The sequence below is a fragment of the Fusarium odoratissimum genome, assembly GCF_000260195.1.
Source record: "Fusarium odoratissimum NRRL 54006 unplaced genomic scaffold supercont1.40, whole genome shotgun sequence".
NCBI lineage: Eukaryota > Fungi > Ascomycota > Sordariomycetes > Hypocreales > Nectriaceae > Fusarium > Fusarium odoratissimum.
This window is the reverse complement of record NW_022158722.1, coordinates 214,510-227,388: the sequence shown is the minus strand read 5'-3', so window position 1 is coordinate 227,388 and position 12,879 is coordinate 214,510. Positions and strand designations below refer to the sequence as shown.

At 51.6% G+C, this 12,879-nt stretch overlaps 4 protein-coding genes across 7 annotated transcripts; all 4 read right to left on the bottom strand.

Moving 5' to 3' along the window:
* Positions 1-253: 253 nt before the first annotated feature.
* FOIG_14375 (uncharacterized protein) lies at positions 254-1,575 on the bottom strand. Its single transcript, XM_031215603.1, has one exon. It carries the CDS (start codon positions 1,475-1,477, stop codon positions 407-409), a length of 1,071 nt encoding a protein of 356 aa, XP_031054728.1. The 5' UTR covers positions 1,478-1,575; the 3' UTR covers positions 254-406.
* A 271-nt stretch (positions 1,576-1,846) lies between these two features.
* Positions 1,847-4,635, bottom strand: FOIG_14374 (uncharacterized protein). The gene has a single exon (XM_031215602.1). It carries the CDS (start codon positions 4,500-4,502, stop codon positions 2,001-2,003), a length of 2,502 nt encoding a protein of 833 aa, XP_031054727.1. The 5' UTR covers positions 4,503-4,635; the 3' UTR covers positions 1,847-2,000.
* Positions 4,636-6,373: 1,738 nt separating this feature from the next.
* Positions 6,374-9,740, bottom strand: FOIG_14373 (uncharacterized protein). Of its 4 annotated transcripts, XM_031215598.1 has the most exons (6): positions 9,035-9,740; positions 8,862-8,973; positions 8,744-8,799; positions 8,197-8,675; positions 7,242-8,146; positions 6,374-7,194 (listed from the first exon to the last, which is right to left on the bottom strand). In XM_031215598.1, exons 1-6 carry the CDS (start codon positions 9,151-9,153, stop codon positions 6,655-6,657), a joined length of 2,211 nt encoding a protein of 736 aa, XP_031054723.1. In that variant the 5' UTR covers positions 9,154-9,740; the 3' UTR covers positions 6,374-6,654. The 4 variants fall into 4 exon arrangements, with proteins under 4 accessions (XP_031054723.1, XP_031054726.1, XP_031054725.1 ...); XM_031215601.1 differs by having other exon boundaries at positions 8,862-9,740; XM_031215600.1 differs by having other exon boundaries at positions 8,744-8,973.
* Positions 9,741-10,181: 441 nt separating this feature from the next.
* Positions 10,182-12,039, bottom strand: FOIG_14372 (uncharacterized protein). The gene is made up of 3 exons (XM_031215597.1): positions 11,001-12,039; positions 10,699-10,942; positions 10,182-10,641 (listed from the first exon to the last, which is right to left on the bottom strand). Exons 1-3 carry the CDS (start codon positions 11,797-11,799, stop codon positions 10,377-10,379), a joined length of 1,308 nt encoding a protein of 435 aa, XP_031054722.1. The 5' UTR covers positions 11,800-12,039; the 3' UTR covers positions 10,182-10,376.
* Between the last annotated feature and the right edge of the window lie 840 nt (positions 12,040-12,879).

Below are 12,879 nucleotides of genomic sequence, written 5' to 3'. Positions count from 1 at the left end.
TAAACGATGATAAGGATTATTTTAAACAAGCTCCATCAAACGGCAGAATGACGCAAAGGACAAGCCTTGTTTGCGTTTGGCTTGCATTAGTTGCAACCCATTCCTTACCATCGCGTGCACGATTCAGCAACGGCGAAACAAGATTCCACTGAATGACGTAGGCGATTCAACTGTCAGGCCCACATAAAACACTAACAGATAACGTCTCATCGCCACTTTGATAAGCTCATATCTGCTATAGCACAAACAACTCGCAGGCGAGTGTTCCGCGGCCGCGGAATCCATATCGACCAAGCATTATTGGATGTCACTGATGCCATGTACAGTCATCAATAGCTTAATCACAATGTTTATCTGAACGTGTTGGTCGTCATCTCGTGCTCATTGTATAATTTCTACCAATGCTTCACTCTTCTGCTACGACCCTTAGAACAGCTTTCTCTGCCGATAGCTTCCCTTCTCTGCTCAACTGAAAGGCTTCAGTAACGTTATCCAGAGTTCCAACCTCCCTCACAGGGTTTGTTTCAAGATCGCCTTGCTCTAGCATCTTCGTTACTAGTCGTAGGTACTTTTCCCAAGCACATTTCTCGGCTGGTGTCTCGGGGCCTGTATTATCAAACACGGTGTATTCGTCACCCAACGCCCTGCCAAAGACAGTAAAAGCGAGCATGGACTCGGCATTGACATATGGATTGACAGTGTGAAGAGACTCTTTGTCGAGTGGCGATAGAGCAATCAGCTTAGATCCTGCGCTGTGAGCCAGGCAGCGGGCCACTTTCTCTGGAGAACCTCCATCTGCAATGTTATCGAGGGCATATCTCAATTTCCCTCCAGTAATCTCTTTGACACGTTCAACCCAATCTTCATCGTGGTAGTCGACCGTGACCTCGGCACCCAGCCGTTTGAGGAGGTCACGGTTCTTGGACGAGCCCACTGCAATGACACGAAGACCACTAAGCTTGCCAAGTTGAAGAGCGTACAGGCCAACACTCGTGGAAGCACCATACACCAAAAAGTCCACTCGGTCTTCTTTAGACTGGTAGGGCTCAGGTAACGACAAGTGTTGATACATAGCTTGCGTTGCCGTAGCAAAAGCAAGTGAGATAGTCGATGCCTGCTGCAAGCTGATGTTGTCGGGCACGGCAAAGACGAGTGATGCCTCGATGTTCATGTACTCTGCAAAAGATCCGATGCCTTCGAAGGTTGCGCCATGGACCCAGCCGCCAACTCTCTGGCCTTTCTTCCAGTCAGAGCCGTTGGGGTCTTCGACGGTGCCGGCGAAGTCACAGCCTGCAATGAGACCCGGCTGTGCTGGTCCATCCAACACATCGCCTTCAACGAGTTTCCAATCACCAGGGTTAAGAGCCGCGTAGTGAATCTTGACAAGAATTTCTCCTTCTCGCGGGCTTGGACGAGGAACCGACTGGACAGACCCGCTTCCTTTGCCATCCGTAACGAAAGCTCGCATTCTAGTCATCTCGTCTACTGTCGAAGGATTCTCTCGAATCCCAGATGCCGTTGAGCGGGTGAGCTAATGATTCGTCGTGGTACGACTTATAAGACCATTGTTATCCGAGTCTCAATCGAGGCGAATTGATAAGCAAATCTGAGAAGCAACGTTATGGATCGAACTATTCCTCTTTCCTTTCTGCTAGCTCTTGCATCGCGACCTATCATGTCCGTTGGGATGTTCCAGAAACGGCAGCTGGGATCACTATCCTTGTCAGCCAAGACAGCTCACGGAAAGACTCAATGCCGACTTACAAATAACACAAACTAATAGCAGATTCACCGAGAACAAAGTGATATAGTTGTAAAACATGATTCATTAACATCTAGTAAAAATCATCGCTCATTATGCAAGAGTGAGCTGCCTATTAAGACTTTTCCCATAACATGACTTCTCCGCCATCTAGGAATTCCAGCATCACAAACCCTCTTCCCAATCGCAGAAACAACTATGAAATACCCAGAACAAAGGAGATCGTAAAATTCATAATCTACAGACGAGCGGAGAAGCTGGCCTGCGAGGTCTGGCCATATGCGCTCTTCTCGGGCTGGTAAAAGGGTAGAGATGTGACGGTAGCCTTGATTCGCTTACCGAAGTACTCAATCTCTACCTTGTCGCCCTCGAGGACTTCCTTGGGTAGGTATGCGTAGGCGATGGGCTTGCGGATGCTGTAGCCGAATGCTGCGCTTGTCACGTAGCCAACGGCACGACCCTTGACAAACACTGGCTCCTTGCCGAGAATGACGGAGCGCCCATCGTCGATGGTGAGACCGCGAATGCGGCGAGACACCTTCTCGCTCGATCGACCCTTGAGAGCATTGTAGCCGACATAGCCATCCTTGCCAGGCTGAAGAGCGAACTCAAGTCCAGCCTCGTAGGGATCATACTCAGAGGTCATATCGGTGCCCCAAGATCGGAAACCCTTTTCGATACGGAGAGCGTTAAAGGTACTGCGACCAGCAGCGATGACTCCGTAAGGCTGGCCACCTTGCCAGAGAGCATCCCAGAGTCGCAGACCGTTGTCAGCTGTTGTGTAGATTTCCCAGCCCTCTTCACCGATGTATGAGAAGTTGGTAGCAATGACGGGAATGCCAGAGATCTCGGCCTTCTTGACGGAAAGGTAAGGGAGGGCTCGGTCTGAGAAGTCGTCCTTGCTGACCAGCTTGATGAGATCCTTGGAGCGAGGACCCCAGACGCCAACGGCGGCGAGACCACCGGTGATGTCGCGGACCTGGACTGCTCGGTGAGGGCTGGCCTTGGTCTGAACCTTGGCCTCGCGGGTGAAGTAGTGAAGATCGACGGGACCGTTGACACCGAGATGGAAGAGATCCTCTCCGAGTCTAGCGACGAAGATGTCACTCTTGACGCCGCCATGGGTATCCAAGAGCAGGGTGAATGTCACCTTGCCAACCTTTCCAGCAACGTTACCCGTCGTCAATCGCTGCAGTAGCTCAGCAGCACCGGGGCCAGTGATCTCCAATCTTCGAATAGGAGTCTGATCGTATAAAGCAACAGCAGTTCTCGTTTTCCAGGCCTCAGCCGCCGAAACAGCAGAGTAGTATCGAGACGACCATGCATCTCGCTCAACGGGCTTCCATGCCTCAGGCAAGTCCTTGAGAAGCTTCTCGTTGGCTGCGAAGTGGTGAGGGCGTTCCCAACCACCAGCCTCGAGGAAGTAGGCACCAAGCTCTTGCTGGCGCTGGTGGAAGGGGCTGACGCGGAGGTTACGGGGTGACTCCTTGGGCTGAAGAGGGTGAAGGATGTCGTAGACTTCGACGAACTGTTGAGATGTTGTTTCGGCGACGTAGGCGGGTGAAAGCTGAACTTGCTCAAAGCGGGAGATGTCGCACTCGGAGAGGTCAATCTCAGATCGGCCCGTGGTGAGAAGCTCAGCAAGTGCCTTGCCGACACCGGCGGATTGTGTGACCCAAACAGCTTCGGCGACGTAGAAGTTGTCAAAGTTAGGGGCCTGGCCGACGAGAGGACCACCGTCAGGGGTGAAAGACATGATACCGTTGAAGCCGTGGTCGATCTCGGTTTCTCGGAGAGCAGGAAGGATCTCCTTCGACAACTCCCAGCCTGGTGCGAAGTCCTTGGGCGTGAACTGGAGGCTGGATGGCATGTTTCTGGAATCGACGTTCTTGGGGGTCTCGCCAAGCGAGGCTGCAACAACGGGCATTGGGCGATGGCCGTAAAATCCAATACCGATGTGATCACCGTGCTCACGGTAGTAAAGATCCTGATCCTGGTGACGGAGGATAGGTAGTTTGGCACCGTTAGGCTCCTCATTCTTGCCCTTCTGGCAAGGAACTGACTTTGTGTGCACGTATTGGTGAGCCATCGGTGTCAGAGGAACTGGTAAGCCAACCATGGCTCCAATCTCTACACCCCAGAATCCAGCGCATGAGATGACGATATCAGCCTCGAAAGTTCCATTCTTTGTGACAACGGCTGAGACGTGGCCGTCGTGGTGGTCGATGGATGTGACCACTGTAGACCCGTGATACTTGACACCAGCTGCTCGTGTTCGCTCAATAAGCTTCGCTTGAGCAGGACGAGCCAGTGCAAGGCCATCAGTAGGAATGTGAAGTCCACCAAGTACCTTGCTCTTATCCAGCAAGGGGTACAACTCAAGACACTTCTCAGGGCTGATGAGATTCGCCTCTATGCCCCAAGAGTAAGCATATCCCCTTTTTCGCTTGAGCTCCTCCAGTCGTGCAGGAGTAGTAGCGATTTCCAAACCACCGACTTGGTTGAAACAGTCTAGTGATAGTAGCTTCTCAACTGTGTATGTAGCCATCTTGCTGAGAGTCTTTGATGTGTTTGTCTGGAATACAAGACCAGGGGCGTGAGAGGTTGAGCCACCAGGCATGTCCAGAGGTCCCTGATCAAGGACGGTGATGTCGGTCCAGCCGCGAGAGACCAGCTCATCAGCAACATTGACGCCGACGATGCCAGCGCCAATGATGAGTACCCGCGGTGAGGGTGCCATTTCTGCGATTATGTGATGTAGGTAAAGGGACGAGATGGAAAAGGAGAAGAGATGAGAATGGTTTCCAACACAGAAGCTTCTATTGGCAAAGATCAAAGGTTCTAGTCGAAATATATCTTTCTATCAGCAATCTACGACTCCGCACTCCTCCTCACTGAGATCATCCTCAAAAGTAGCTTGTCACTATGTCATGGTTACGATAAGAGCAACTAACATGAGAACCTCCGGTTGCGGGAGCGCTCACGTGATCGGTTTCGAGAGGCGGCGCCGTTCAAAGGTGGAGGGCGTGTGTTTATGGTGTTGTGTTTTCCGGGCCTGGCATGCGGGGGAGCAGAGATAACGGGACGAGTCTAGATCTATTTTGGTCTTGGACCGGGCATCAAGTGCCGGTCGACCCCGTGCTGTGAATGATAGGACGCGTGATAACGAAACGAGATAGAGAATAGTTTCGACGCGCGATTTCGGATCTTGCAGGCGAGGAACGGCCACTATCCAAGCGTCAGAGACCCATGCTTCACGGAAAAGGTTAAACAGTTAGACGCCGCTCGGTTGGGGTTGCATGAGGTTTTGCCATGGGAGGGGGGATGGCAATCAGCTGGGCTGCCACGGACTTGTCATAGCGAAGAGGAAAGGCTATTTTTACCCTTGCAAGTACGGTAAAAGCAAAGCAAAAACACCCCGAGAATTTTGGTCATGGGACCCTTTGCGGGAGAGTCACATTTCACGATGCCTTCATTTCGCGAGGGGGTCTTGGTGTCTCGCTTGTGCAATCTCGTGGCATTGAGACCCCCTCCCTGCTATGTTTCTACACCAATTGAAAGCGACACGAAGCGCACTCGTTATCGTCGAGCTGTCATCGGTAGTCATTCTTACCGCTCATTTCAATGAGTGGCATTTGGTGTTGTTACCTTTGTGACTCTTCCCCTCCCTCGATAGGCTCTTCGTGCCGTATTTCCTCAAGATTAACCCAATTGAGGCGACACCAATTGAGTTCACGATGGTCAAGGGCGGGGAAATAACCGGTAATAACAGCAACAAACCTTTCCAAAAGGTTGTCCGACGAAGCCAATCATCTTCACAGTCAGAAAAGCTTGGCTTATTTGGTTGCCAGGCACGTTGAATCGCATGATGCCCCATTGGCCTACCAAAATTCCCACTCCAGAGATGGTGTTGACCCTGGAATTCCGGCCTCCCTCTGCAGCCGATGGGACCGAGTTGACCTTGACCTATGAATGAAGACCACATTTGCCAAAGGATACGAATATCCAACCGCCATGTCGTGGCATGCCCAAGTGGAGCGGTGAAACGAAACTCGACTCAGGTGAGGGTTTCTGATGTGCATTACCCCATGAAGCTAAACTCAACACCAAAAATTGTGCATCGCCAGATGAAAATCTAGACTGTCCGGCTGACCCGCCTCGCCTCTCCCAATATCGCCAAATTAGCCTCTCAGTCTGTCCCCCGCGTCAGAGCCCTGAAATATACCCCGACTTCCCCGGTTTACCCCAGGTTGTGTAGACGCCCGGTTTCATCGTATGGAGACGTGTTGACACATAGAAATACTGAACCCGCGGGAGGAGACTTTTGCTTCTCTTTAAACCAAAAAGCACGGTCCCCACCCTCGACACTTTCTCATCCACTCAGTCTCTCACCTTGGCTAGGGAGGGACACACTGTGCATATCTAGCGTCTTCTCCATCTCCGGAAACCTTCTCTCCCCCGCATTTTCAACTTTTGCTTCGGTGTCTTCCCCAGAATATCTGCCCGGTTTCGGCTACCCCGGACCCCCAAATCGAGACGCTCATCGGAGAGCAGGGGACAAGCCGCCGAGGAGTTTTAGCTCCGCAATCAACACTGACGGGGCTTGGAGATGGATGATGCGCGGCTTCTGTCATTGTGGAGAGAAGACCTGCAACATCGCCCTGTTTTTGTTTGCTCTGTATCCGGAGATTTGGAGAGAAATGATTCGGGAGACAATGCACCGTTGATCTAAAACAGGGAATGACAAGTCTCGTTATGCATGGAATGACGGGAGAAGGTAATACGCCCAGTCTTCTAGACGTCTCAATTAAGCAAGAGAATATTCTATCTCTGCTGCAGATCTCCACTACCCTAGCCTTTTTGTCCATACCCAAGATCCATTTACCATACTCCTAAAAGTGATTAAACATGATATTACTAAAATTTTCACCTTCCCACCATGCAGGCCCTCGGCTCTCGCTCAGGGCAGGTTGGGGGTCATCGCAGCCCATGTCGGCAATGTTGACGAACTGCGACGAGTCCGCGTAGAGCCATGGCGTAGTGCATAGCGTCAAGTTATCGTCCACCGGTACCTCATCGTAGACAGTGTCGCGCGCAGAGTCTGGACCCTGCGACGAGAGCGGGGCTTTGTAAGATAGCGTTGGCGCTTCTTGGCCGCCGTCTGCAGTGTTGATTGTGATCTCGGGTGCGCTGGCGACGATGATCTCCAGCGTGATGTTCTCATTTGCATCCTCGTTTGTGGGGTTTGGGACAAGGGATTGGTTGAGAAGACCAGCTGTCGGGAGCTCGTGAGAGTCTGCAAAGGTGTTGAACTGGAGAATCTTCCACATGAGAGGGACGCTGAGGTAGATCTTTGAGGGCATCCAGTCTTCAACATCCATGCTATCAGATGTACCTGCAGCGATGCGCGTCATCTTGTCAAGATTGCGGTCCTGTCAATTGTTAGCGCAAGTTCATGCGACACTCAGAAAATACATACCAATGCTCTGCAAGCTGCTGAAGTGGGCAGAAAGTTCTTCAAAAACCGCCTGCACTTGGCAAAATCCGTGTTGGACTTGTGCTTCAATCGCGCCGCAGCAGCGCAGCAGTAGTACAGGTGCACCGTCGCCGCAATGGCAGCGACATGGCCGAAGAAAGGATCTGCAAGCGGTACTTGCTTATCGACGACCATGTCGATCATGCGAACGATCCAGGTGGAATGCAGAAGTGCCAATTCTGACGATCGCCTCCAAAAAGTGTTCGGGATGGCGAGGTTGGGGTTGTGCTGCGCTCCCACGATGTACAAGAAAGGATGGTTCAATACCGTCGGAATGACGTGGTATGTAAATTGCTCCTTCAACCACGGCGCCCAGTAATCACGATGCATCTTCAAGTCTTCGACCTTGCGCTCGTAAAACTTGACTGTGTCATAGCGATGGCACATGGGTATCCTGTTCTCGGTCTCCATAAAGTCGGCGAGAACTTTGGCGTACATCGAGTCATGTCGCCAAGGCTCCTTGATGTTGTTGTGTGCGCAATCGGAAACGTACTTTCGTACTTGACTCCAGACCCAGCCAAGATGAACGCTGGTATTCCAGATACCAGGCTCGTTCTGGTGTTGACAACCGAGATCATCTCTGGGGAGAGTCGGCGCTCTTGGGTCGTGATCTGGCATTGGGCCTCGAGTAGTGGAATAGGCCGGGCGCCAGATCTCTGTTGGTACGCTCAAAAGACCTTCTTGTCGACCGTAAGATTGCTCAAGCATCTGTAGACTCCAGAATAGCCTCTTCTTGCGGTCCGACATGGGATCTTCCATGCCGTAAACAGACTCGACGTCCAGCATCGCAGAGCGACATAGTTGATGCGCAAGACCGAGGTGGAATTGGCCAAGGTGGACATTTCCGTCTACAAATATTAGTCTGTGTGTCGCGACAATAAAACCAACAGAAACATACCAATAAAAGAGGAGTAGGAGAGAAGACAGAGACTCTCAAGCGTCGCAAGATCCACAGTCCCATTTGCGATCCTGAGCATGATGAGACTCTTCGCATTGTTGGCGTACAACTTTGCCTGATCCCCATTCTCAGAGAACCGCAACGTCAAGGCAAGAATGCTGCAAGCAAGCTCATCATGCATAGACCCAAAGTCTCTAACCTCGTCGCGCTCAAAACACCATATTGGCTGTCGGTGGCAGTACTCAAAGTACAGCGCAATACCAACAGCGATATCGGAATGGCTCGGTCGCAGAGACGAGTTCTCGGATTCGGACTTTACTGAGGGATGGCTTGTAGGGTAGCTATGCTCGCGCGTGTTTCGCACGCCAGAGTATGACTTTTCGGAGGTGTCTGTTGTTTCTTCGAGCGCTGAATCAAGCTGTTGCTGTTGGTGATGGTTTTGCTGGTGGTGCTGGTTCTGTTTTTGTTGTGACGTAGGCCTGCAAACGCCCCAAAAGTTAGAACCCCTCCCACTGTAAGTAAGCGTCAGAGACAGGAAAGAACTTACAAGCTTCCGTTCAGCAAAAAGTCAAGCTTCTCCTCCAGATGGGCCAATCTCTCCTCCTAATTAAAATCGTCAAGTTATGTTTTTTTTTTGCGTGTGCAAAACCCCATGCACAACGTACCGAAGGACCGCTCTGAGAGGGCCTGATTGCCGGGGGATAAGAGCACGACTGTTTGAGGCGGACGCAGCTGGAGCATGCTGGCTTCTCGCCTGGGCAACGGGTCTTCTTTCGTCTGGGTTTCTCAAATCAGTACAGCTGTGATAGACGCGACATCGCAGTGTGTGTTTGCCAACCTGCAAGTCAGACAGGCGTGGTGAGAGCGTCGTCTGCCGCGGGTGCTCGTGGGAGGGTTATTATTGTTGCTGCTGGTGTTGTTGTTCTCCTCAGTGGGTGACATTGAAGACCTCGACATTTTGAAGGTATTATCATTTAAGACAAGGAAGAGAGAAGAGGGAAGGGGAGGGAGGGAATGTCCCAACGAGGAGGATAATAATGAATAAAAAAAAGTTGATGGCGTAGGAGTTGGTGAACCTTGTTTCACTCGCTGTAAAGGGGCCCGCTTCCACTAAATACCTTACCCTTGGACCTCTGGGACTTTTTGGCGTCTGCTCTGCTGTAGGATACAGTGCAGTTTGGGGTGGCTTACAGTTACTGTTGCAAACCCCGCACTGCCTACTGGTTAAACGGGCTGCGTGCGTGCGTTAGAATAACTCTTACTCATGGCCCTTGCGCTGCGCTGCTGATAACGCGGGGTTTGGTACGAAGTAGAAAAGCTTAGTGGGTTGTCCAGGGATTGGATGGAATGGCTAAGGCTAATGCGAAGTGCCTGAAGAGAACAAGGGGGCGTGGATAGTGTGACTCCCGGTCAGAGATGAGGCCCACTGAAAGGGAAACGCAGCGCCCATCCCAGCATCCGTTGCAACAACAGCACAGCACGCACAGCACAGCACAGCGTGGGATAACTTGCCATCACGGCGTGTTTGGTCTGGTGATGTGAACACTACTACACTGTATCTATCGAGTTATTCCTCAAAGCAGACAAGGTGAAAACTCTTCACCGTAGAATTCCCTATCTCCAACCATTCGGTCATACCGCTCGTTATCTTCCCACTGCCGACACAAACTTTCCACGTCCCCTGCACCCACCTTCTATCAGAGCTTCCAGAAATAACTATCTCTGCCTTCACCGAGACACACCTCGTCTGGTCCCCCGCCTCGCTCCGACAAACGGAGATCTGTCGGGGAGAGATAACGCGCTGTGGATCAATGATCACCTAACTAGCCAAGGGTGCTAGATAAGAGTGAGTGGAGGTGAGGAGAAGCCCAAGATACGCAAATCTCCATCTCTACGTAACTTACTCCGACAACGCAGTTTAAACATTGCTTGGCTGAGGACATTCTGCTTGGCAAAGGCGATCACGGATGACTTTGGCCATGTCATGGTAGTAACAAGAATCTCAATTCGTTCATTATGCTCGTAATTATGCCCTTCAACGCCCAATCATGTCTCCCTTAATCCCTGGCTCGTCTCCCCCGCAGTTATTCCCCTCAGAGGATGCTACCCTCTCTTCTGTTTATTCCCTGATCTTCCATCCATCCTTCTTTACATGCTTCTTATGTATTGCTACCTCGATTCTACAGTCTAGCAGCGGGATCCAACAAGTCCCTCATCTCTGAGTTGGGGAACTCGCAGTTGAGAGCTGCATCGGGCCGCTCCCTGTCCCAAGCCCACTTCTCCTTGAGCTCAGGCTCGAGCTTGTCCTCGAGCATCTGCACCACGTACTTGCCTAGCACAGGGAAGAACTTGTATCCGTGAAACGAGCCGCATGTCGCGACGTACAGACCCTTGGCACCTGCGTGCGGAGAGATGATGAAATCTCCACTAGATGTGAATGCGTCCCTGTAACATTCGGTGTCAGTCGGTCTTTTCTCGTCGTCATGGTGGGGGTTTACATACCAGCAGATGCGGTGCTTCTCGTACTTCCAGTGCGCACCCTTGCTTCCGAAGAACAGGCGGTTGGCGTTGTCAATGTCTTCCTTCAGTGAGTTGGGGACCTTCCATTGGGCGTAGTCCTTCTCATCTGGTGGTGCGGAGACGACACGGCCAGGGAGGACTGCGCGGTGGTTGCTGAAGATGTTGCGACCCCACCATTTGATCTCACGATCCTTGGTAGGTGGCAGACTGCCAATGAAGGGAGAGTCTGTAGCTAGCGTTAGTTGGTGTTCTAGAAGGCGTACGTCACCCGGGTATAAACTCACTGTGTCTGTAGGTATATCCTTGGAAGCCAACGGGCATGTCCTTCATCTTGGCGAAAGACTGGTCATCAAGCGTGACCATGCCGGTAGTGATGCCAGCAGCTGTGATGCGATCACCGGATCGGAGATCAGGCAGGTTGTGGCGTGCAGCGCTGTATTCCAGAAGCTTGGCTGTGTATGCTCCGGTAGACAGGATAACTGTGTCGGCCGAGATGACCTCGCCCTTGGCCGTTTGGATGCCTGTGGCGCGGCCATTCTCAATCTGCACCGTAGCCACATCTGCAACAATGTACTTGACACCCAGCTTCATAGCCTCGCGCGTCACAGCGCGCAGAGAGTCGCCTGCAGCTCCCCAGCCACTGTTTCTGTTGACAAGGACCTCCTTGGCACCGGTGTAGTCAGCCTCCTCGTATAGACCGCCATACAACTTCTTAGCCTCCTCTATGGTGTAGACTTGGATGTCCGAAGCACGGCCGAGCTTCTTGTAGTTGTTGATGACATCCTGAGCGTAGTCGCTGCGACACACCCAGAAAACACCAGCCTTGTGAAAGTGAGGCATCCAGAGAGGATCAGACTCGAAGATATCTTGCGCCTCAAGAGCGAGGCGGCAGTAGAGGAGATCATCATAGTCTGCGCGAACAACCTTGTTCCAGTCCCAAGATGCAGCTACACGGTTGTCGCCGTCGTAGGGATCTCTGTCGACAATCGTGACAGAAGCATTGGGGTACTTCTGGATGAGCTGGTAGGCTGTTGAGACGCCAAAGACACCGGCTCCCACGATAAGGTATGATGAAGAGGCCATTGTAAGCGGTGCAATGCTATTGGCAGACAGGTATGGTGAGAATCGGTCTGTCAATTGACCTGTAACAGTAATAGAGATGATGTATAACCACCAAGTGAATTGATCGTGTATTTCACGCCGTCTACTGGGCCTTTTATCACCCCGCCTTGGAGACAGTGCCGGTCTCGGTAGCCACCGTATTCCGGACGTCTCTCACCAAAAGTCATTTTCCGGGTCAGATCTGGAATTCCGGAGCTGAGAGCCGGAGTCCGGGTATGGGGTAAAGAGAAACCCGATCACGTGAGGCTTGCTATCTTGAAGTTATTTTGGGTATCATCGTGAAGTCGTGATAACCTCAAGTCAGAGACGAGTATGGTACGATGGTCAGTATCTGACTTGATGAAATGAATATCACTGAGAACCATTTTTGAGGATGCCTTCACATCTGCATTGACCAACTACGTGTCTAGTCTCCCTTCTCATCTCCTCCTCCGCCATTTTGGTGACCTTTGTTCACAAATCACCAGACCAACACCATCCCATCCATTCCAACCATCCTCTTATCCCACAATCAGCTGGCCTACCCTCACCTCACCTCACCATGAGGTTATCCACGCCTATATCCAGCCTTCCTATCCCTTCATGTACGAGTTGCAAGCCAAATCCCGTAATAGGAAAAGCCTTATCTCCATATTTTGGGTTCTCCCCCGCACTGCGACTCGGTACCCACGGCTCATGGAGATCATTGATATCATTAGCTGACTCTTGTTTCTCCGCACGCAGAGATAACGCGTAACCCTAACATTGTTTCGGGCCTAGCTTCATGCACAATTTGCACTCGGCCAACCTCAATCGGCATCGAACCAAGACAAGGGAAGGGGCTGGTCACTGCTTCAGATGCGAAGGAAAACAGATTCACCCTAATTGGGCCTCCAAGACTTATCTCGCCCTCTCCCAATGCCTCACACCATCTTTAGCTCGGTTGGTCCGTAGCGAAGTGAGGCTAGTAATCTGTCAAGATACCGCTGCGAGTCTTGCTTATCTTGATGCAGTTTGGTCCACTTCCCCATGCACAATGCATAAAGCCCATCCATGGTGGTC